Source organism: Bactrocera oleae, chromosome 2, assembly GCF_042242935.1.
Source record: "Bactrocera oleae isolate idBacOlea1 chromosome 2, idBacOlea1, whole genome shotgun sequence".
Taxonomy (NCBI): domain Eukaryota; kingdom Metazoa; phylum Arthropoda; class Insecta; order Diptera; family Tephritidae; genus Bactrocera; species Bactrocera oleae.
The window spans coordinates 2,005,650-2,031,878 of NC_091536.1; the positions used below are offsets into that span (position 1 = coordinate 2,005,650).

The following is a 26,229-nucleotide window of genomic DNA, read 5'->3' on the forward strand; positions in this document are numbered from 1 at the left end:
TGCTAGAGGGATCCCAGATTACCTTATTTGGCTTTGTCATGAGGATGTTTATTTCTTCTCTATAAATCCACGGTTCCTGTATGAGTAGAATGTTCAAGTCATCTGAGGGAAACTTGCTCTTCTTCCTCGCTGTCCTCGGCCTTCCCAGCACTCTGTTCTCTCAACCTATGGTATAGGGTAACTGCACATCCTGTTTGCTCGGAGACTCATTTAGCGACAGCAGTAGTAATGACTGGCTTGACTATGGCGATGTCGGAGTGAGTAGGTACCTCATCACCACCATATTCTCGTCCACACCAGCTTTAGTTAGTCCGCCATAGTTTTTTGTTTCCAATATCTTATTACTATGGTTCTGTACCTTTACTACCATCCTGGAGGCGCCTAAGGTAGTGCCAAGCTGGCATTGCTCATGCCCACTCTGCGAGGGTCGTCAAAATCAAACAATTACAGATCTAATGCGCTAAATCAATTGTTTAACAATCAATTGATAAATGTAATAGCTTCGCAAAAGCTTTATATTTTATGGTTCCATGGACGATTTAACTTGGTTAAGGCTTGTATCTTTCAGGCAAACACCCATATGCATTACCAATATATTTAAATGATTCTTTAACTTAGTCTGTCACAACTTCAGTTAATCAGCCATCAATAATTTTGAAATAACTCTTCATTCATTCTATTGTACAAGTACATCTCGAAAAGATATCAATAATAGCAAGGAATCGAGATTGGACACTACTCTATTTAACTAAGTAAATATAAAATATTTGCTCTTCAGGTGCAAAATGTACCATGCGTAGGTGCCGGTATACCTATGTACATACAAAAGGAACACGTAAGTATGTACATATGTATGTGTTGTAATTATTTCGAAAACATCTGTGTATTGCCGCTATACTAACGTCGCGATGTTTGTGTCACAAGGCATATCTAGCCATGTACTCGCTAATGCAAAAATGAATCGAGTTGAAAGAAAAATGATGTTAAGGAGAGTGTAATGTTTATTTAACCTGTGAAAATGGCGCATGCTATGCCGCCCACACGGTCTAGCTACCGTCATACAAGAAACATACATACAAACTCGTGTGTATGTACATATACATATATGCTGAGCATATTCCAGTCATGCGGTTCTGTGTAATGATTTGCAGTGTCTTTGTTGAAATTCTTGCTCAGGCAGCAATAGTAGGGGTTTGTCTAGGTTCACAAACGACAGCAACGGAGGTATCTGTTGGTTTTGTAATAGCTGACTGAAGTTCTTCATTCATTTGGCATATACATTTTAAGTCGTAAGAGAAAGTCTTTTAAACACATTCATAAATAATTATATTTAAAAAATTGAAAAATAGAAATGTACTCGCATACACAAAGTGGGTATAAGTATAAAGTTTGGTTGGTTGAAAAGGGAGGCGCATGAGCGCCAGACGGCAAGTGGCCGCACTTAGGCCATTTTTAGGCCCATTACTTGCCGAGTGGTAATCAAGTTAAGCCTTATCCAGCATTTCAGTAGATTTGATAAAAAATCTGATATTTTCCTTGGAAACGTAAAAGATATTCGCAAATACTTTTTGTACGACACTAGAATTTTTTTCGCCTGATTTTAGTCCTTCCTAAACTTTTAATAGAAATAATATGCAAATCCTGCGACAAAAAATGTTTACATTCTTTATATAAAGTGGAATGATTTGATTTAATTCTTTCAAATATGAACTCAGTTCAGCTGTTTATTACATAATTATATATATGCGATACTTAAATAAACAGCAATACAATTCTAGTTTATTGTTAAATAAAACAAACGCAAATACATTCATTATTATTACACAGTGACATCACAAAAAGCAAGACGTATTTAATAACTTCTATAAATCTTAAAATTTAGTTATTTTTAAATACACAGTATTTAGTTAATAAGTATATTTAAATATAATAACATATATGGTTTCATACACATGTTTATTTGGACTTATATACATATTTACATATACAATATGTGTGTTTATTTGGTCTTCCTATAACATACCCTTTCAGATAAAATAGTTTACTTGAATATTTTCAGAGTTGCAGTACACACATGAATATATATTAAAGGGTGCTTTTTTAGACATGTGGTTTTCAAAAAGAAATAATAATAATATTCTGAAGTTATTTGCGTAGGCAAGCGACTTCACATAATCCCACAAAAAATAGTCAAGCGATCTTGCACTTTTTCTTTAATAAATTGATTGCTTCATTGGCTGTATGGCATGAAGCGTCGTCTTGTTGGAACCAAAGGTCGTGTGTGTCTAAAAAACAACCGTTATGTATATAACAAAATACTTAAATTGTGAACTGATTCATAAATACTATATATTTTATATATAAAAGCAACAAATATATTTTGTTTTAAATTAATTAATTAGAGTAAATACAATTACATTTGGAACGGCTTAATGTTCTTCGAAACGATGAAGCTTTTATACCAACAGTCGCATTTTTTGCCCATTGGGTCAGTGTAAGACAAGTAGCTGGATAAATAGAGAATTCTGTACATATACCATATACCACACACAATGATACACGTGCAAAAATGCGACCCTACAATAGGTAAATTGACCAGGTAAACCTTTCTTAGCGATTATAAAACAACTCAATCGATCCGTCCATATTAAAAGTCTCTTCACATGGATGCTGAGCACAATGCTTGACTAATAGCCTTAAGATATTATAAGACACATACCATACATACAAGTATATACGAACATGGAGCACATCTTACACATACATACACATAGTCCGATGCACGCACCACGAATAAAACGCTTTTCAGCTTATAATTCTAAATATATGTACATATGTATGTGTGTCAAATCAGTTTGTGTACAACAATGACAACACAGATGTTTCCTGTTCATCTGCTGGGTTCTCCGCTGAGCGCTGCGCCTACAACCGCATCGATGTAGTGGTGGTGGGCATTTGCGGTCGCATAATGTTGCTGCAGAAGCGTCGGCAGATGAGTCGCCAGAAGGCCACGCGAAAGTCGATGCTATAGAATGCATAAATGAAGGGATTTATGGCACTGTTCAGCCAGCCCAGCCAGGTGAGCACATGCGTAAGAGCCCGGCTGACCTTTCGCGGCTCTATAAACGGTGTAAGCAAGTAGTAAATGAAGAATGGTAGCCAACAGGCAATAAAGCCGCCAACCACAATGCTCAGCGTTTGTGTAGTCTTGTGCTCTTTCCTCAGCGAAATTATGCAGTTGGCCAAGGATCTCAGTTGTTGTTGTTGCGGTTGAGACCCGCGTGGCTGCTGCATATGTGCTATCGTACCAGGCGGACACGAGTGGGCGTACTGTTGCCGTTTGCCATTGGACGTGTACTGATACACCGTACTTGGTTGCGTTTTCCATGACACGGGTCGTGTCAAATCGTTGATTTTACCCTTACCGCTATTCGTCTTTGGTAAGTTGAGCAGAGGTCTGATGTGTTCTATATCGGGCACCATGACTTCAGTTAGCTCATTAATGATAGTTTGATTGGAAAATCTACGCTGTTCTGGGGCCTTCTCGCGTGTCAACTCGAAGAAATCCTGCTCAGCATAATTGTAGTTATCAACGGTAGTGTAACGTCTGAATCGCTGCGAGAAAAAAAAATGGAAAAAAGTCAAACGCGTTAAATTTGCATCGAATTATAAGCTTAAAGTGCGTGTTAAGGAAAGTTGTTCATGGACGAGGGTTGCTTGTGTAGCGTTTTATGTCGGAATTAATAATAAACTTTGCGCAAAATTTAATAATTAAATATCTTTTTCTCTTCTTCTTCATCATGTCTTTTTAAATAGATTCATATAAAATAAAACGTTTACTTCGGTTGCACCGAAGCTATAATACCCTTCACAAATAAAAACTTCCGCTTGCAAGAACTTGATTTTGATTGTTCAGGTTTTATGCACCTATATGCTATAGTAACTCGATCTGAACAATTTCTTCGGAGATTGCATCGTTGCCTTTGACAATATTCCCATGTAAGATTTCGTCAAATTATCTCATCAAATGAATAAGCTTTCCATACAAGCACTTTTTTTCGTAAGCTCAGCTTGTATGGCAGCTATATGCTATGTCCGATAACGGTGGTTTCAACAAATGAGCAACTTCTTTGAGAAAAACTTATGTGTGCAAAATTCCAAATCGATATCTCAAAAATTTAAGACTAGCCCATTAACAAGGGCTAATATAAGAATGAGTTTCAGAATGACTAGAATATACTCGTAAACTGGATGATAATCAATGCATCTGGTAAGTTTACCTTAGGCCATATGACATCCAAAATACAGCTTGAGAGGTTGGGACCCAAAGCGATTAAAGAGAAACACATATTTTTTCTTGAGAAAATTTTTAATCAAATCGGCCGAACAAATTTAAGGTGTTACATGGGTTTCTCAACTTCAAAAAATCAATTATTTTATTGTTTTCTTTAATTCTATAAAAATGTTATCTCTAGAATACTGTTCTAAATGCTCAACTTGATCTGAGTAATAGTTTTGGAGGTACAGCCTTGATAAATTGTCCCCTCGAGTTTAGCGTACAAAACCAAGTACAATAGTTGCTCTAAATTGGCCTTCTTGATAATTGCCTAATTGAATTTGGTTAACTAGTTTTCTGTTTATTGCACACCACTACTTATTAAATTACCTTGCAATGCACGCTGGTGTGCATCATTTTGTCATGCCTCGATGCGATGACGCAGGAAATACGCGCATAAACGTAAAGCATCACAATCATTGGCAAAAAGAAGGAGCCACTGGCCGAATATATGACGTATCCTTTATTTTGATTGTAACGGCACTCGTTTCGGTCACGTCGTCCCGGCTCATACCTATAACAATATGGATAAAATTACATGGACATCAGCAATAACATTTCAATTTGGTTGAAAAGCAAAAAATGATGGCAACCAATAAAGAACTCGGAGGCACTTTGCAGTGACGGAGTTTCGAATGCCATCCATATGCCGGCGCGTCGCCATATTCACTTAATGCTTAATGTATTTATTATGACATAACTTACCAGCCGAGCATAGGCGGACAAGTTATCGCCAGTGCCACCATCCAAACAATGAGTATCATTAGCAGGGCCAAGCGTTTCGAACGGCGTTTACGTGAGTATTTCAGCGGTTTTGTCACGGCCAGGTATCTGTATACGGGAGGCAAAAACACCATTGGGATTACTAGAATAGAGCTATAACTTGGGGACCATTGCGCAAGTGAAATGGCTTCATGGAGGGGGCAACTCACCTGTCCACGCTGATGGCGCACAAGCTGAGTATGGACGCGGTGCAAAGCAATATATCGAGCGATATCCAAATGTCGCAAAGTATCCAACCGAGACGCCAGGAGCCTTGAGTAAAGGTGAAGGGTAAATTGCAGTTAATTGGATAAGCAAACGAAAGAACAAACATATGCTAATTAATTAACAATAATTTGATGAATACAAATACAATTGCAACTATAGTAATTCAGTGTCCATTTTATCAATAATTATGTACTAATAATATCAAATTCCTAATTTTTCTTTCAAATTTCTTATTTCTTAATTGAAAACTTATTATTCTATAGCAGCAGATGTATATTTTTTTAGAATATTTAGCATATTATATTATATTTATAAATACAATATACTAGAGGACCCAGTCCACGCGTTGCTGTGGCAAAGGTCTACATTAGTTATAAAATATTGTGAATAAAAACGAAAACGCTATTTGCGGTGTAAGGATAACCCCGTGGATTACTTCCAAACTTGAAAATGATTGATACTAATTTTCTTCGATTTGTTATTAATTATATTTTGATATTCCAGTTTGCATCAAATTAGTAATTTTCAAAGTGGTTAGTTGATAACATTTGAGATAATGAAAGAGATTAATTTTTAACAATAATATTTCTAATTTTGTAATTATAAACAGTTTTAAATGCAATGTCTGGTAACGAAGTTTGTTCCGAAATTGCTAAATGTCGCATTAGTATCGCTCTGGAGTTGTTCAATGACATCAACAACGATTCGGGTTTGCTCAAACGGGTCGTAATTGGTCCCTGCGACTTTTTCCTATTCCTGAAGTTGAAGAAACCAATGGAAGATCACGTAATGTTTGTATGCACAAAAAAGCTGCGCTGAAACCTTATCGTGACTGAAAAACTAAATTTTTACTACTAACAAGCCGATAATCCTAGAAATATTAGATATGCAATAATCATGAAAACAAGAGCACATTCAATATTTTCATGAATATGCCGTAATCTGAACATTTGAAAACATTAAAATTTGCTAGACAAAGCAACAAAAAATATGTTTTTTTAGTATTATATATTTAATGACTGATAGTTTAAACAGTCACCGACGCAAAACCGTGAAGAGCTCAAGACAGCGCAATGTAAATGAACAGTCACCTCCGCTTCTACCGTCCGCTTCAACAGACCGTACGGTAGGATATCCGCGAAAATTGGATTTTTTCCGTAAAAGCGAGTGAGTTGAGAGTGAGAGAGCAATCTCTTGCAACGCAGGGTTGCCAATCTCGATATTTTGTAGTAATTAAATAAATAAACTTGAATATATTTGAAATATTCTTAAAATAACTCAAAATCACAGTCGAATACATTTATTTATAAATAGGTAAATAATTTATAATAGTTGGATTTTAGTTTTGAGCTTTTGCATTAAGAAAAATTATAACCAAAAACCTAAATGTGTGAAAAATCGTGTATACAAATAGAACAATGGCAACATTTGTAAAATGAAAACAAAAGAGCACAGCTGATTTCTGCGTTGCAAATACGGGCATAACTTTTGACAGTATTCGTTTGATACGGGCGGTAAGTACGGAAGGGAGGAATGTCGGTGACTGTTTGAAGCATGAATTGATTAATAACTTAACAGACTCGGCTTATTGACTTCTTTGAACATGGTATAAGAATGTTTTTAATTTAATGGCAATAGTTTAGCGAAAGACTACTGAATGCAATCTATTAGAAAGGACATACATACATATATACTAAGTGTTTAGGTTCATCTGATGCACTATTTTAAGGCAAGCTATGAACATGTTTCGCTCTCTGAACTACGGATTTGAGAAAAATAAATTTCATATAGATTAGGATTAGTAATCATACCCTAATACCGATATCGGACCACTATAGTATATACCCATGTAGCTGCCATACAAACAACTATCGGAATCAAGTGCTTGCATGGACAACTTTTTCAACAATCTTTTCTATGCCATCTTCAGTGGTGAAGAGTTTACAGGTTTTCTTTTTCCTTAGTATTTCTCAGGAGATTTTAATCAATATGTACTATACTTTCATTATGCTTTCTTGTAACTTCTATAGAATCTCTTTCTTTCAGTCTAAAACCAATTTACTAAAACTCCATCTCATTTTCGCCTTCTTTAGAACAGAATAATGGAGTCAATGAATTAAACAGCCTCAAAGTTTCGTGTGCTTTCCAAGGGCACCTATGTATATTAATCTTAATTTAGCTGTAAATTTCACACAGCTAAAATCGCCCTTATGGTGGCAAAATCATATGGAAATATGCCTTTTGGTTCGCATACAAATTTCATTATTATTAATGGGTTGTAAAAAGGCGTTATTTCTTTGCGAAAATACTTGTGTGATCATTTGTGAAAAGAAGCAATTAAATTTTATTATATTTCATATATGTATGTATGTATTTTGGCGTTCATACGCTTTTTATGTGCTTTTCCATATGGAATTCTACTAAAGGCACACACACACACATACACTTGGCCACCTCATAAAAGCACATATGTATATGTAAATGGCGTCGCCAAGCTTTTTAATACTTTTTGACGAGCTGAGATTACTTCCAACACAATTTTAGGTATGCGGAAAAATGAGGCAATTCAAGTGTTTGACCATAGAAATGTCATTGCAATACCACATATGCTGGACCACATTCTACGACATTAAAATTTTTATTTCAACATTTTTTGCTTTGCACTGCTTGCGTTTGTCGTTTAATGTTTGTGTACACAAACCATGCGTTACAGTAACATATTATGGAAATTTTCCTCACTTTACGCATTAGATAAAAACATGCGAATCATTTTAAGATAACACAGGTTTACAGTCGAAAAGTCGTGGTAAAATACTTTAAATTGTGATAAATTATCTCATATTTTCGGTTCTGAATTTGTTTCGATTTGATTAAACGAAATTAGAAAGTTTCTAAATTCGTTGTTTTGTGTGTCCTTTTTTTGAAATGAGATTTATTTAGTTATGAAATTATGGAACTATAAGTATTATTATAAATTTCTTCAAAATTGTAGCACTTGCTTACCATTTAATACAGGTCCTTTCAGTGCGCGGAGTCTTTTACTACGCACAAATGCTCGTTGGATTCGAAAATCTCCAACTTTAGTAGCAATTTTTACTATAATTAACTATTAACAGCATATGGGACAACATATGTATAACGGGTCACATATAAACGAATACTAATGCTGGAAACAGTCACCGACGCAAAACCGACCGAATCAGTTGATACAACTTTTCTTATGAAAGCGCAATGCAAACGAGCACTCACCACCTCTTCTACCGTCCGCTTTTACCACAGTACGGTGGGATATCCGTGAAAATTGAATTTTTCTGTAGAAACGAGATAGCTGATTGCTCTTAGCAGTTAGGTGATTGCTCTCTTACAACGCAGGATTACCAGTCTTGTTATTTTGAACTAATTAAAAATTAACTTAAATTTATTTGAAATATTCTTATACTATCTCCTAATAGCAGACAAATACATTTATTTATAAATAGGTAGACTATTTTTATACTCTCGCAACCTGTTCCTACAGAGTATAATAGTTTTCTTCACCTAACGGTTGTTTGTAACACCTAAAACTTATCGAGTTAGATATAGCGTTATGTATAAGTAAATGATCAGGAAGAAAAAACAAATTGAAATCCGGGTGACTGTCGGTCCGTCCGTCCGTCCGCCTGTGCAAGCTGTAACTTGAGTAAAAATTGAGATATCTTTATGAAACTTGGCACACATGTTTCTTGGAATGGAGAAGTAAACTTCCATTATTAAATGAAATCGTGTTTAAATTACAATAAAATTCGGTATCTTCTATATTAAAGGTCATAAACTTAGTCTCAGTTTTATTGCTATATTTTAGTTCGCGTGAGCGAAAATGATATTAAAAAAAAAGAAACATCTTGAAGTGATGTACATATGAATAAATATGATATTAACTCGACCAAAGTGGCTAAATTTTAAGTTATAAGCTTATGTAGAAAACCTCAACCAGATAATCGGAATTCATTATATAAAGGTGTGAGGTTTAGACCATGGTATATACTAATTTAATTCTAATTCAGCGTCAAACCACATAATTTTAAGAAAACTTATTCAATTTCATTAAAATATCTTTGATCAACCGGAACGGTTTCAGGTGAAAATACGAAAATCATATATTTGTATATTGGGGATAGAGAAAGATATTCATTTTCACATAGCTCAGCTATACTCGAGAACATATTTTGAAGCAATTTTATATATTTAAAAAAAATATTAATGCTCACTGAACGACATATTCGGCATAAAATATATACAGTATAAAGTCACCCGGAAGTATATAAGGCTATAGAAAGTATTAATCCGTTTTAACCCATTTTTGACACAAAAACGTACTATTATGGAGAAAGAATCAGATGGAATTTAAAATGGTGTTACATGGGAAATAGGCGTGGTTGTAATCCGAAATCGGTTATTTAGATCCCAAGATTTGACACTTTAAAAAAAAAAATTAAACTGCAGATGCCCCTCCCTAATGTGATCATGTACGGAAGGGCGGAATGAGGGTGACTGTTTCCAGCATAAAACTAATGCGGTTCTTACATAAAGAATATTTGAGTCATTATGGGAGGAAAGTTAAGTGTTATGACAAAAAGTAGCTGTCAACTTTCCCTGGCATTTAAGGGCAAGAAAAGTTTTAAGCAGAAAAAAGAGATAGAAATTCGAGAAATTGAGTTAGAAGACAAGGTTATCAAGATTGATATTTTCTTATTCAAATGTTACAGCGAAGATTTTTCTTTAAATAAAAGAATTTATAGTTGTAAAATCAGCTGTCAGTTTAGTATGTGCTTGACATTTATGACAGTATATTTACACAAATTATTAGAAAAAGCACGCTTTACTGGATTAAGGGGTGTATAATTGGACCGGCAGCTTTTCATAAAATACAGGCGGAGTGCCATGTGACCCAAATTCTGTGTTAGCAATAAATATTATATAATACAATTCGCGAAGCATTATTTTTATATCCCAAATGTAGCTTTTGTTTTATTTGATAAACAAGTTTAATACTTCCATGAAACCACCATGTTATTTCGAGCTAGATCTTATTACTTACTATTGCTGTAACAAAAGAATAAAATGATTCCCTATTACAAATGAATAGATGTAATAACTCCTTACTTACCCACTAAATGTACGGCCACCGCAGGTGGCATAACGAAAATGCCCACCAAAAGATCCGCAACCGCCAGACTCATTACAAAACAGTTTGTTACGGTGCGCAGGCGTCGTGTGGTTATAATCGCCATTATTACTAATGTATTGCCCAGCATTGTTATTACGATGAGCACACAAAAAATTGCGATCAAACAAATGCCTTGCCAGGACAGCATAAGATCGTAGAAATGTGTCCACTCTTCGGTCGATGAATTTGAAATCTCCAAAACTTCAGTAACGGCACTGGTAACGGTGTTGTGTCTTTGATCTAAAATCGACTGTGTAATATTGGCGCTGTTGGGTGTAGACGCCGTGTAGTATATGAGAGGAGGCGGTCTCCGAATAAAGTTATCTTCGTTCGCTCTGTGTGCTTCCATGGTTTCTAGGGTGTGTAACCAATTTTAAATATGTTTTTTTTATCTGAAATAAATAGATATTTATTTTAACTTATTAATTTCATAAAAAATGTGTTGAATAATAATTTTCAAATCAATATACCATAGAAATAAACATATGTATTAGTTAAAATAACTCACTTTGACAAAATGGTGGCATTTACAATTTCTAGAAAAAACGTTAACTTCGGTTGCATCGAATCTGGAAAACCCTTCACAAATACAAAAGCTTATGCTTTATGCTATAGTTATCCGATCTAAATAGCTTCTTCGTGGATTACTCCATTATCTTTGAAAATAATCCGTGCCAAATTTCGTGAAGATATCTCGTCAAATAAAATAGTTTTCCAAAAACTGCAAGATTTCAAATAGATATCTAAAAAACTGAATTACAAATTACTAAAACCTTGTTTTATAAGAACTTTGGATCACACCAATGTAGCGAATCATGGGACTGAAAAAGTTCAAAAAACGTCTATTGGCCTACGTAGGGCACTTTTCGACGTTACAAGTATTACCTTTTTTAGGTAGATGTCATAAAAAATCGATCGTACACGATTTCAACCTTTAGGTTGACCAAACAAACCCAAAAATACTAGGAACAATTATTTAAAAATTTCATAGAATAAAATGAGAAAACGATTTAAATGTTTGTGTATGTTAAATACACTATCTGTATAAAAGAGCTGAAATACACTTATTTCACATATTTTTGAATTTCCAACAAAGGTATTGTTGGCGATGCTGTAAGCACTTAAACTTACCCAGTTAGAGCGGCAGGTGGTCACAGTAAATTGAAAGTTTCAACACCCAAAGCGTATATGTTATATTTACATCGCTTGAGTGCATAGAGTAGATGCTGGTACTCCTTGCTCTACACAAAACATATGCCAACGGGGGACATACGTTAGAATGGAAATAAAAACCCTTGCTGCAAGAGGAATATTTGCACATTTTATGTGTGTATTACTTTAAATGTATGGGTACGTATGTATGTATGAGTAAATGTTCACACATTTCATTTACTGCTGGTTTCTGAGACGCGCCCTAAAATATTATATTTTATATGTAGCCACTTATAAGCTTAATTTAAGTTAAACAAAGGGGACTTATATAACTTTAGGCAATGGATAATGTGTGCAAATTGGCAGGGATTCGGAGGTGGGTTTGCATATGCACGCCTAACGTCGTTCTCCAACCCACTGACTACTTTAAAGCGTTCAACAATGCAGATTATGGCGCACTGGTGATAAGCATAGCGGAATTGCGGAATTGCGTAATTGTTCTTTAAGTAGTACCTGGCATAGCACACTGAAAATTTTACCAAAGTTTATATGAAGGGAGGCACTAGAATTGAACTAGTTAAAACTAACCTACAAAAACATGTATTGCTGCGCTCAGCATACCGTTCCGCTTTCATACTCGATGGAGAAGATTTTATCGAAAAGTTCGAAGATGGCCATATAGTCGATAGCAACTATGTTGGATACTAAATCGAATTTTGACATTTTTAACGCAGTTTTCATTTAACACCAAGAAAAGGCAGACAATTTATTTTTTTGTAGACCCATAGAAAATATCTGATCACGAGCAAAAAACTAATAAATATGTTTAACTTCCGACGACAACAGAGATGTTGCTCATGCCTATGTTGTTGTTTTTTCAGTGGCTGAAAGCATTGACTAAATTATTTAAGGGAATTTTTCTACGTTGCAAGTATTTTCCTGAATAAAAATTCTGGCCTGTTTTGATAAGGTAAACCGCACTGTTGTGGGTAAACAGAACGATACTTCATGGCTTTTTTTTATAAAAATTATTACATTATGATACAAACAAACGTTAGGTGAACAAAACTATTATACACTCGCAACAGAGAGTATATTAGTTTTGTTCACGTAAGCGCCAAATATTCGGTTACAACCGAACTTAGCTCTTCTGTAGTTGTTTTAATTTAGAGTTGATCTGTAAATACTTCCACCACAGCATAATAAATACGAAGATAGAGTTCGCTGCCAACAAATTTAGCGGGAGAGCTTTTTTGATTGTTTTCATATTTAAATAACCTCTCTTTGCCGAGTATTTAGCAAATATTTTGGGCTTTCTTGATTCTCCGGTTAACGGGGCCACATGTTTACTTCCAACTTTATTTTAATGGTAGCAGGCAATAAATGACCCAGACAAAATGCGTATTTGCTATTTCTTAGATAATTTACCTAAGTTTTGTATTATAATTACAATTTCCTTCATACGGAATATTTACTTTACGGAATTTAACAATTATCTCGGGACCCGCTTGACCGACTTTAATCAAATTCGGTAGGTGGCATTATTCTTACAATATTATACCGCAGTGTAAAAACGATATCAGACTACAAGCACGCCTACTTCTTATATAACACAGCTTTAAAATCAATTTGATCTTTCATCTTTCACTTTTCAGTACACAAATCAAGCAACAATGATTGTATAGGGATAAAACTTTGCATGAATGCTGACTTTAAAGTGTGCCAATTTAAGAACAAAAATGATTCAAATCGAACCAAAACTGCTCAAGCTCCTCTAGGTACCAAATATATGGTACTGAATATATTTTATCGAATATATCGGTCAATCTGTGGGATATATTATAGAAACTCAGAGAGATTCGTTTTCTGATATCAATATGCCTGTGTGCTTATAATTAGTTGAAACAGATCAATAATTCCCTTAGTCCCCATATACCTAATACAATAACATTAAAACAATCAAGACCACACATAACGCGCAATCTAACCCCAAGTACCAAATTTGTTTTGTAACATAATTGGTTACTGGGTTATGTACATTATTATACCCTAAACTGGAAAACTTCTCACATAGTTTGTAACACCCAGAAGTAAACGTCGGATACCCCAGAAAAAATCTATATGTGTAAATGACTACCTAGACGTCTCTAGGATTCCTTCATATTTGCTTTTTGCGCGCTTTTCGAATGTCACTTATGTACTTTACTGTATATATTTAACTGACTTAGTAGATGGCGCCACCCGATGAAAATTAGCAAAACAGCAGTATTATTTTGACATGAGATGGCTGACTTTTTGAATGCTTAAAATATTAGAAAAAATAATTTAATTCGCATAATGGAAAAGATGGACAAATTAACTTTAAATGTCGTTGTATACTTTTTTAAGTGTGTGGAGCTAAGTATATTTCGCTATGTCCATCTGTCTACATATCTGAAATTTTGCACACGTCCTTTTTTCAACAAGAAGCTGCTCATTTGTAGGGACCATCGTTATCGGAGAGCTATAGCATATAGCTGCCATACAAACTGTACGTTCAAAATTAAGTTCCTGTATTAAAACTTTTTTATTTGTGACAGGTATTTGTATATTGTATTTTATTGTCGACGTAGCCGCCGTTAAAATTACTATTTATTTACATATATTTATATAAAAAAAATATATGAAACAAGTTTTATAATCTCAATGGACGGACGGACGGACTGAGGGGCAATTAATAAATCGGCCTTTAAGGTATGCACACATGTATTTGATTGAAAGCGCTCAACACGTGAGCAATTTGTTTACTTAAAGCATTCGCAAGTGTTCTATGGAAGATTGATTTGTTTACTTTTGAGTCACCAAAAGCGACGCTTGCAACTTATATACAAATTATCTATTTCTGAAACTGACCTTGTAGACTGCCGAATTCCAGAAGTAATTAACTTAAATATTTTAACACTTAATTATAAATTACTCTACACTTCCAGCGTGCTCGACATATTTACAACTGCCCCATCGCCGGGCTTGATTGTCCACTTATCAGGCAATTAATGCCTCACGCTACCAAACGTTGATTTATGAAATTTCATTTTATTGCATTTGTCCATTCACAGATGTTCAAACCAGTGTTTAATTACACCTTTTATACACACACTTTCGCAGAGCTATACAAGCAACAATGGCGCGGCTGTAAATTCAAATCATCAATGATTATGTCCATATAGGAGCAGGCGTTTGAGTATTTATGTGTATGTATGTGTTTTGGAGTGGCCACTAAGTCTGCTAAACGCTTACAGCGAAAATGCGAAGACTTTTTGGATCATTTGTTTTAATCTGCAGAAACTGTTACATTTGGCGTTAACCTCTAACTGCTCAATGGTGCCCTGGTGTCTTATTTTGAAATTACTAAGCGAGCACTAACGTCACGTCTGTGATACCATCGCTTGATGCGCCCACCTTTTATCTCGGTAGCCATTAGTTCTTGTCGTGCACGATTCACTGCTATCTTTCTTAAAATCTCGCAATTAATTCACAAAAAACACACACGCAAAATGTGCGTCGTGTTGTCGCAACTTATCCTCTGCAATCAGTGATAATCCTCGGCAAATTAATGACAAATCTTCTTTTCACTGGAATATCAAACACTTGTGTTTTTAATTTCTTTACTTGATTGTTTTCAGTTTGCGCTTATCGAGTTTCACTTTAACAAATTTTTGATTTCATTAATTGCGAATCGAGATCAAATACTTTGCGGTTGAACTCGCTTGGAAACGCCGCGTCAACAAACTGTTCGCCAGCGAAGGCGTTCGTTTGTGTGAAGTGAAGGTGGAAAGGTGTCGTAACGTCAAGTATAATTTTGATTATTTGAAATTGAATTTTATGGCACAACGTGCATACAACAACAAACGCAGATACCACTGATGTCGCGATAAAGAATCCAAACACGATTAAGATAGATAAGGCGAGTGAGTGGCGTGCTGCTTGAGCAGCGACGACGCCATTAGTTCGTATGTAATTATATATGAATGTTTGTATGTCAACAATAACTGAAATCAACACCAACACAAAGGTGGTATATAAAATGTAAGCCCTGTAGTAAATGCCTGCAGAAAGTTATCCATGTTTTGAGTATTTAGATAACTCGACCCTCAAATTGAAATCCCAGCTAAATTTCTTAATGCCCAATCTCAAATACCTAGACTACTTGTAACTAGTTTAAAGCTGCTACATTACGTAAATGAGAAACACGGATTTAATTTTCAAATGACCGAAAGATCTACGAAAATTTACTGAAGTTATTTCTGGAGGTGTGTCAGAGTTACGTTCATCTCGAAGGGTGGTAAGAGTTCCCACGTCACGGCCAAGGACTTTAGGCGCATCAGCTTCTCCTTTTTATTACAGAGAACGTTTGAGAAGCTGATAGACTGGCAACTAAGAGGTCGCATTCCGAGGGACCATTTATAACGAGCGCAACACGCTTATTGTAAAGAGGTCAGTGGATACTATCACCTGCATACTATCGTGTCAAGCTTTCAATAACGTCATGCCGAATGCAGCTCTGGATGGTTTTGGGGTTGAATCAAACTTAGAACACCTTATTTTTAGTCTTCTGTCCGACAGAATGATGGTGACGGTATGGGGTAGCACACGTGCTCGACGAAATGTGAGTAGGGACACCCCACAAGGTAAAGTTCTTTCTCCTTTTCTATGGATCTTGGTCGTCAATGAGCTGATAAAAAACTTGAGGAAAGTGGCTGCCATGAGATTGCCTGTGCAAACGATGTTGCACTCATGGTCTGAACTTGAGTACAGTGTACGAGTTGTCGGAAGGCTATCTCAGCTTCGTAACTAATTAGGCAGCCGGAAGCGATCTCGGTTTTAACCCAAATATAATGGGTTATGGAGATGGTTACATTTACTAGGAGAAACAGGAGGCACCAATGCCTTGGGATCATTACCTCCAACCAATTAGTTGAAAGCGAGACATGAATTTTACTATTTGATAATAAGAAAAACGTTGAAGACTGTAAGGCGAAGGACCATTGCATTAGAAAAAAAAGTTCATCCTTTGAAAGATTTTTGTAGAGGTGTCAAATAACCTATATACCAAAGTACCAGGCGAAACAAAATATTCGTTTTTTTACCCACCCTTATATATAAATATGTATATATTGATATTCGTTTATTTAATACCAAAAAAATATCTCAAAAAAATTAAGCTAACTATTTTCATTATAATCGCTCCCTAGGCATAAAATTGATTTATTGGTTAAGTTTCTGTGCTGGAAATGAAAAAATACTGTTTTTGGTACAAAATTAATTTTTTTATAATGACTTTCTGGAAGCTATGCAAAAAACCCCGAATAAGGCTATAATAATGATTTTTTTGTGCTGCAAACCAGGTCTTTTCTCACAATAATATTCAGAGTTTATTGTTTTACCTTTCTGTAGATAATCAATCATTAAAATTCCTTTTTATCCCAAAAAACTGATGCCTTACCTGTCTTTACTGTCGTTGTGACTTCACCTGCCTTGGGGCTAAACAACCAGCTTCCACTGTAATCGATCTTCTTTCAATTTAGGATCAAGGTGGCAGTTGCAAATCTCATTCATAGTTTCAAAACGATGCAAGAAATCGGTTTTATTTTACTTAAAACGCTCTAAATTATGCTGAGAAATTTGTTTTTGATCTAGCTTTTCTTGAATTGTTAACGTGAGCGGCACTAACTTTCAAAACAGTTTTTCATATGTAATTCTCCATGTAAAATATGAAGTACTCGTTCGTCTGAGATGCCTATGGCAAGATGAGCATTAGCAATTCCACGCTTAGTCAAACTTAGATCTTCACTTACATTATAATGAACTTACTCAATGATTTCTGGTGTGGCTGATGGTTTTTTGTCGTAATTAGCGTGGATCGTCTTCGAGCAGAGTACGACCACGTTGAAATTCCGAGCCCAAAATTCAATGGTGCGTTTTGAAGGTGAGGACTTCTTATATACTTCCAACAATTGTTCATAAAAGCATTTGCTTATAAACCTTTTAAAACAAAGAATCTAATCACTGCGCGATATTAGATTTTTTCCATATTAAAAATATACTCTGGCAGGTCAACTTCAAATGGCTTGTAAATAAAGAATTAATTAACAGAATGACTTGTAACTTTGCATGTGTTCTCACGACATGTACCAACTTGAGGAAAAAAATTAGGAGCTAGTAGTGCTATTTCTGGGTGAGAGCTAGCAACTTTTCAACCAACCTGTTAATGCCCTCCTAAATGCAGCCGTGTGCGCCTGTGGAGCTCCCAACATAATATCATATATTGTTAATATATGTAGCTTAGCATTGATAATGAGAAACAAAGATAAACGCCGTTTACTCTGTGATAATAGAGTTTCACACAGCTGATACGGTTATCGTATTCACCTGCTGCATTTTCTGTCTGCTTAGTCAGCATTTTGATTACAAAAATCATGATTAATTTCGATATTACTATCGCTTTCTGCAACTGATTACAGCGACCTTGCTCACTTAAACTTCGGATTTACATGGAGAGTGGACTTGGTTATCAACCGATTTCACCTATTTTCGTGCTGTCGCAAGAGGTGTGGAAATGATATGTCCTGTGCAAATTTGGGTGATAAAGCTTGAATAGTTTGGGAAATATATCCATTAAACCTATTACGGGGCGAGGCCACGCCCACTTTAGAAAAGTTTTCAAACCAGAGGTGCGCCTCATTATTGCCTCATAATTCCGAAAATATCAGTCAAACTGTGAGTTATATAGTCTTTGTGCATAAAATGGCTAAAACCGTTTGAAAACGTGCCCTAACCCCAAACTGTCCTTGTGTCTGTAGTCTAGAGATTATAGTTCTACATCGAAAACAAAAATAAATGACGCAATGTTATATAAATTGATAGCAGAAATAGCACTTAACCCCACGCGCACATATCTCTTGGCTTCGCAACAGCAGTTCATGGTTTTCAAAGTCCATTGCACGCATTTATTGTGCACGGGTTCATTCGAAAGGCTAACATACATATAAAGGAGAAATTCATCAATACTTTAACTTATAACATTGAATAAAATTTGCAATAAGTGCGCAAATTATGCGATCAACAAAAATTCAGAGGCCAAATAATCTAATTGAGCTTCCCTCAGCATTTTGACATCTGGCATTATTGCATAGTTCCACCCATTTCAAATGGGTGAGTTCTTTGCTCCGCTGGCTGCTGTTCCGTAAATAAACATTACAACTTTGATCTCTTCAAACTTGAGAATTTCGTATTGTAAATTTATTTTCACATCTATTTTCCCACATATTAATGCCATATTTGTTGTTGTTTGGTTTTTCCTTGGATTTCTGTTACGCTGTGGCTGCCCCAAGCCCCAAATTGTTTCGCGTTCGTAACCTAATTTGATGAAATTGTATTTTAAGTGCTTAGACAAGTACAATAAAACAATAAAACAATAAATATTTGTAGTTGGCTCTCAGTACATAATATTATACTTCAAGAATGCTCAAGTGCTTCCGGCAAAGAAATTGATTTCTAGAAGCCATTTCGTATCTAGACTTTGCACACGTGTGTAGTTATGCGCTTTTATGAGTATCTTCATTCACATTTTACAGCAACTACATTTTGATTAAAACCCCCGTGTGCAGGAGCGAGGTGTTACATTGATGTCTAATAAATGCAACAATGGTCTGGACATTTGTATCATTGCTGGAGAATTAGTCTGAAGATCTATAGATGGCGTGGGCTGGTGCAATGGCTGTTAGAGTTCTTAAACACTTCATATGACTTTTTTGTCTCATGCTTCAGTTATAGTACGAACAGTCAGCGACGCAAAATCGTGAACTAAATCATCTGATATGGCCTATCTCATGAGAGCGCAATGTATATGAACACTCACCACCGCTTTTACCGTTCGTTTCTACAGACTGTACGATAGGATATCCCCGAAAATTGGATTGCTCGCTTACAACGCATGGTTGACAGCCTCAATATTTTGTAGTAATTAAAAAATAAACTTGAATATATATGGAATATTGTTAAGCTAACTTAAAATTAAAGTCAAAATTATAACTTAAAAACTAAATGACTGAAAAATCGTGTAAACAAATTGAGCAATGCCAACCAACATTGGTGAAATGAAAACAAAAGAGAACAGAAGTAAACATGCTAAAAGGAGCTCACAAAAGCAGTACGAATCGAAGTTTCAAGGAACAACACTTAGGTAGGTAGGTAGGTTATGTTATATGATTTTTAAAAAGTTTATATTATGAATGCACGTATTTAGGGCTGTGCATGCGTGATACAGGTGTACTCGGGAACCAAAGCGTGGCCCCGCCCCCTAATAAGTTTAATGCATATATCTTCCAAACCAATAAAGTTATATCACCCAAATATACACAGGCCAAATTTTTTCAACCCTTCTTACGATAGTGTAAAAATAGCTTTATAGAAACCGGTGCCAAAATTGAGCGATGGGCGTGGCATCGCTAACTTTTAGGTCAAATCACATATCTGGGGACCTGCTCAACCTTTCAACCAAATTCAGTAACTTCTCAATCACAATCCCTTTTATCCATTTACTTAATTGGTAATTATGTTTTCAATAGATAAATGTACTTATTTGAAAATATTTTCTCGCAACATTATTCTATTAATTTCACTATAAACTAATAAATTAAGTCTACAAGTATTTCACGAATTACCAAATATACTAATATTATATATAACTATCCAATAGTTATGGTGGTTTGATGTTTAGTTTAGCTATTGTTGAAAGAAATAATCGTTTGAACTGAATAAACTCAATGTTACGTCATGACGGCGCAATCAATGAACTTTACATAAAAAAACAAAATTTCTGTTAATTCAAAGATTTGCAACAATAACAACGTACTCGGTAATTATAGGCACACTTCTGATCTAGTAACTTTCATATAGTAGTGAGTATCAGGCGAAAGCTATTGTTTGCTACAACCAACGTGGACGAAATTTGCTCCAGTCATTGAAACTAAAGACATTTTCGGAAATCAGCAATCACAATTACCTAAACTAAACAAAATTTGTAGACAATTATAGTCTACCAGAGCCAAGCCACTGCCACCACCATGCAATCGTCAGCAGAACGCATAAGAGCAGTTCACACTCAGAATCGGTCTCCTAGCAAGCATGACTACTTAGAGTCTATCAAGATATATGTATATACATATGTCAATAACATTTACTATCCATGTACATATAAATGTGAATGCAATAAACAAATCACAAAGCCCTGTGTTTCACCTAGGAACTCTGGGAGAATATATTAAACAATATATACCATACGAGTATATACATATATTATATAAAGCCATCGTCCGCTGAGTACTATTTTAGACTCATTTATTTAATAGTTGTTTACAGGTGCCTAATAAAAGCAAGTTCTTATATCGTATTAAGAATGACATAACTGTATTTAATGATGGGAAAACTGCTAACTCACGATGATTATCACCGTTTGTAGATACAATAAATGTGTGGTAAATTTTGAAGGTTTAATTAAAAATAATACTCTTTATGGAAATGGTGAATTTGTAAATTTGAGACGAATATCCTAACTGCGTATATGAATATGCTTGCCCTATAGATGTAGTACATATCTGTCAAACTTTGGAAACTGGAAGCAGTTGCAAAGTGGGAAGCCAGTTCATTCCCGGCTACCCCTTGTGACCTGGCATCCAGAGGACAAGTACATGGTTGTGAAGTAACAGTCTATTCAGCCGTTCTATGCACTCCAAGAGCGATGTAATCTCATAAGCTGAGATTGCGTTAACTGCCGCTTCACTATCGCTGACTATGGCAATACTTTCATTGCAATAGTTGCGTTTTTTCTACTTGAAAAATGCTCGGAAAACGTCCTATAGGTGTGTAAAGCTTGGTATGCGATCCTACGCCACCTGCAACAATGCCTTCCGACGCTTTCAAGCCGTCAGTGTACAACTTAGTTGTGCTATCTCTTAGCTGCAAGTTAAGCGTGGAGTTACTCCATTCAGTCTCACTGCCGAAGGTAACTTAAAACTTCTTTGTGCAGTTCACCCTGTCCCTCAAGAAAAGAACCAGTGATAACTTTATCACGTAAGGTTTTCATTTGGTGGGACGATATTACATTCCCATTTGTCATACCCCTCTGCTGTGATTTGTATGTTTAGCTAGGCCGTGCGGTCACTGCGCTTAACTTTAAGAAATAGTGGATAGTCCCTGTAAACTTGTGTGTTATGATACGTACATGAATTCGTGGTCTCTAAGATTCTGCTGAATAACTCATTAGTATATCAGTGCGATTTTAAATGCACAAACAATCGTATTTAATCTTCCATTAAGGCAAATGATTGCAAAAAATGTAAAAGCCGTCAAGCTCTAATAAACAAAATTTGCCTACATATTTTCATACGTGTATGTGTTTTGAACGCACATAAAAACCGTTATACTTATATATAGACACACACGCGCCTACCTGTAAATTATTTTTATGCGCGCAGTTTTGGGAAATTAATATTCGTTAATAGAATTCATAAATCCCATGATTCTCAAATTCAACAAAATTTCACCTACTCACAATATCTTACGAAAATATTGCCAATTATTTATGTGTATATATATATTTATAAAAAAATACGAATAATGAACATTTCAGCAACAATTTACAGCCAATAGAACACAGATGTTCATCAATATGTCATATGGATGTGTGTGTGTGTCTTCCATGATGCTGGCTTCCAGGTTACGATTATAAACACTGTTCTATATATAGACGGCTGAGTATAAAATTTGGTTGCAATTTAATGTTTTTACTGCGATTTTCAAACATACAAATGTGTGTTTGTATGTTTGTATAGAAAACGTGTGAAATACGAAATTCTTTTGGAAATTTAGTAAACAATAAATATTGTGACGAATAGAGAATAAACACGTTCGTAAATGTTTGCACGCAGCTGTAGTGGCCCGAGCTCCTTGTGTCATAAAAAATTAGTCTCTAACTATATTTATTTGCAAAAACAAAAGGTGTTCGACACTCACCAGGTGATTTCAAACTTTCGAGTGACTTTCTAACATGATCAAGCGACTCGCAGGGAATTAAGAGCTGACAAAAACAAAAGCACCGCGAAATATCAAAGAAAAACCGCACAATAACTAAGTAACATTGTGACGGATTAGACTAGTGAATACATTTTGAAATATTTTAGCTCTCTCCGTTGTTATGAAAACGAAATTAAATTTCGCAATTAAATTTTGAAAAGATTTACAAGCACTTTTCAACAAATGTAACACCATAGATACGAGTACACATTGTTGTAAGAATACTTTATGAATATTCTAACTTGAAACCTGGATTTCATTTCCTTTTTATTAAATTTCTAAATTAATAACTAGTAATAACGTTCATATAACGGCAGTTTTACTACAGACATTTTTCAATAATTTGATAGAATTGTGAATTAAATTTGAGTATTACCTGCATTCTATCATACTCCGGTAAGAAATCGAAAGCGTAAACTCGTATGCACAAAAATTGATGTTGGTGGTGGTCGAAGAAATAAAACGTGCTAAGAGTATAATTGTCACCCATAAAGAACAAAACTCAAATATAATATAATATAATATATGGATTCACAGAACACGAATCCACAATGGACCACGCGACATCCTGATAAAATTGCACATCTCACAAATTATTCAATTGCTTTAACTCAAATTTGTCCCATGACTTTGACATCATCTCAGCTCTTAACATAGTTCAAAATGGGTGTAATCGTATCTCAACCTTGTCCCATTCCAATAAAAGGTAGATTTCATCTGAGGCATGAAGACATACATACATAGGTATATCGAAAAAAGTAGCACAACTTGTACTGCTGGCTTATTACTACTAATACTTGCTTATTGATATAAATACTTCAATGACCTAACCCTGTTTCGATCTGTCAGTAACAAAATAATTTTGTCATCCTTTATGCAACACTTTGCACATGTGATTTATGCTGACATCTTAAGTAAAAATTTGAACATCTTTGTCAAACAAGATGGTAATAAAAAACATCAAAAAATTAAACACACGTGTCTCCAATAAACGGTATTGATACAAACTACAGAAAATGTTATTTTCATCTGACGGATTTTACTAGAAACGTAACATTTGTTTTATAATGGATGATATGTTAGACTCATATGTGCATGGATCAGTATTCGGTTTATTTGAATCAATTTGCAAAATATTAAAATAGTTTCCCATGTCCATCTGTCTGTCTGTCGGTTCTTAAAATATCGATCTGAGATTTTGCACATGTTCTTTCCTCTCCAAACAGCTGATCATTTGTCGGAACCACCGCTATAGGAGTAATATACTCGTAGCATATAGCTGTCATTCAAACTGACCGGTCAAAATTAAGTTCTTGTATGAAATTTTCTGTACTTGTAAAGGGTATTATAAGCTGATTATTTTCCTGTTTTTAATAAGTTAGTAGATAAAAGCAAATTGTTACATACTCACATTTTCATTTCGATTAAGGTTCACAGCAGATATATTTACCGATACATTTGCGTTTGGTTTTAGATCTATGATTATTTAATTCGTAACAATTAATTAAGCACACTTAGGTAATAAAAAAAAAAACATAAATGTGTTCCACTGTAAATTTAAAACGCTCGACTATTGATAAAAATCTGACTAATTAATTCGATGGTTTTTAAAACCGCTTTCGCCATTTAACGCAAATTGCGAAGTAATTTTAACTGATTTTAATCTCGTACACCGTAATTAAATTGGATTGCGGCTTTAAATAAGTGTTTTTTAATTTATTCTCAAAAGCATTAATTCATGCTTTCACGCACTTGCGTACACCACTTTCATTTTGCCTACTTTACGAGTGAAGATCTCCTTCATATGTGTGTTAAACGTCGGAGAATATTCCACTCTCACTTTTCTTTCGGTCGCAAAGAACCGTTTCCGTTGAATGTCTCCAAAGTACTGTTGTTGATGCGGCTCCACCAAAGCCGGCTGCCTGTATATGTTGCGCTGTTTTGTGTCGCTGCCATGGTTGCCATTGCTCCACGCTACGCCACAATATGTTGGTCTTTAGGTTAGTGTGTGTTTGCTGTTGCCATTGTAGCGATTGTTGCCAATATCTACCATACATACTTATGCTAGCTTGTTGTCGCTCCTCTGCGCCGCCAGTGCCACAACATTCAGCTTTGTATTTGACCATGCGTGTGTTTGTTGTATTCTGCTAATCGTCTGGTTCTCTCAGTGTGCACTCACACAAACTGTTGAAAGTGATAGTCACCCACTTTTTCGCCCTATATATCCTCACATTGGTTCTTCAATTGAAACCATTAATGAATTTACTTCACATTCCGCACCTGAATTCGTTGTCATATGATTTCTACAATGGCTGAAAAGTCCTTGGCTTGTCCTTATTATAGTACTAAGCTTTACTAGAATACTATCAATAATATTTCATCAAATAATTGGTCTCAAAGTAATGTTATCTCTGCTAAGTTTGTAACAATAGAAAAAAGTCTTTTGTGTCTCGAAAATTTCCATTCATTGTTTCCTGATGGATAAAACATTTTTTTACAAAGGAATACATAGGATTATTCTAACATATCCTTGTTATAGTACGTATAGTAATATGGGCGAAATCGGACTACAACCAATCCTCTTCTTAAACTTTCCAGTATACAAATCCAGCACCAAAGAATATATCTGTGAGATATATTATTGTACTTCGGAGAGAGTCTCTTTCTGATAATAGTATGCCCGTATGGGAAAAATGAATTGAATCGGGTCAATACTTCCCTAAGCCCCCATATGCCTTTTCGAAATATTTTCGAACTTCCGGGTTACTTCATACCGCATATAGCGGCTAATATATGGGCTATTTTAATAATATTAAGTGGATGTGTTTTTCCTATAATGGTGCATTTGTGTGCCGAAAATGAGTAAAATCGATTTACTATATATATACTATATCGAGATTTTACTCCATATTTGTGGATGATGGTATGTAAGGTTCCTTAATGAAAATCAGGAAGCATTTTATTTTGTTAATAGTATATTGTTTTGTCAAAAATTAAGATACAAATATGTTGGTAGGGACTATTTTTTGTGAACGAGACTAAATTTGATTATGTTTGATTGGCATGACATCTGTCAAACATATTCAATAACGTTACATTCATTGAACCAACAACATCATATTATTTCATTGTGTTGAAAATGGGGATCGCAGTAGCAAGGGGCACCTGTGGGCTAAAAATTTTGAAAAAATGGTTGTGACCCTGCCCTCTAAGATATCTTCTCAGCCAATATAGCTATAACAACCAAATTCGATCTGAATAAATCGCTTAAGTACCATTTCCGACACTGTACAAATGGATGATACCGGATGATAACTCCTAGATTTTCAAACTTCTGATTCAATATGTAAGATATCTTAACAAAATTAATTGAACGGATAATATTGGACAAACATAATTTAATGCCGAAAATATGTGTTATTGGTGTACAAAT

At 35.1% G+C, this 26,229-nt stretch overlaps 1 protein-coding gene across 3 annotated transcripts; it reads right to left on the reverse strand.

Moving 5' to 3' along the window:
- Positions 1-1,766: 1,766 nt before the first annotated feature.
- On the reverse strand, positions 1,767-24,670 carry LOC106622602 (probable G-protein coupled receptor No18). 3 transcript variants are annotated; one of them, XM_070106579.1, is made up of 7 exons: positions 14,577-15,493; positions 11,041-11,253; positions 10,473-10,924; positions 5,269-5,371; positions 5,042-5,167; positions 4,667-4,850; positions 1,767-3,615 (listed from the first exon to the last, which is right to left on the reverse strand). In XM_070106579.1, exons 3-7 carry the CDS (start codon positions 10,879-10,881, stop codon positions 2,923-2,925), a joined length of 1,515 nt encoding a protein of 504 aa, XP_069962680.1. In that variant the 5' UTR covers positions 10,882-10,924; positions 11,041-11,253; positions 14,577-15,493; the 3' UTR covers positions 1,767-2,922. The 3 variants fall into 3 exon arrangements, with proteins under 3 accessions (XP_069962680.1, XP_014097299.2, XP_069962673.1); XM_014241824.3 differs by lacking the exons at positions 11,041-11,253; positions 14,577-15,493 and adding an exon at positions 24,208-24,670; XM_070106572.1 differs by lacking the exon at positions 11,041-11,253 and having other exon boundaries at positions 1,768-3,615.
- Positions 24,671-26,229: the final 1,559 nt, after the last annotated feature.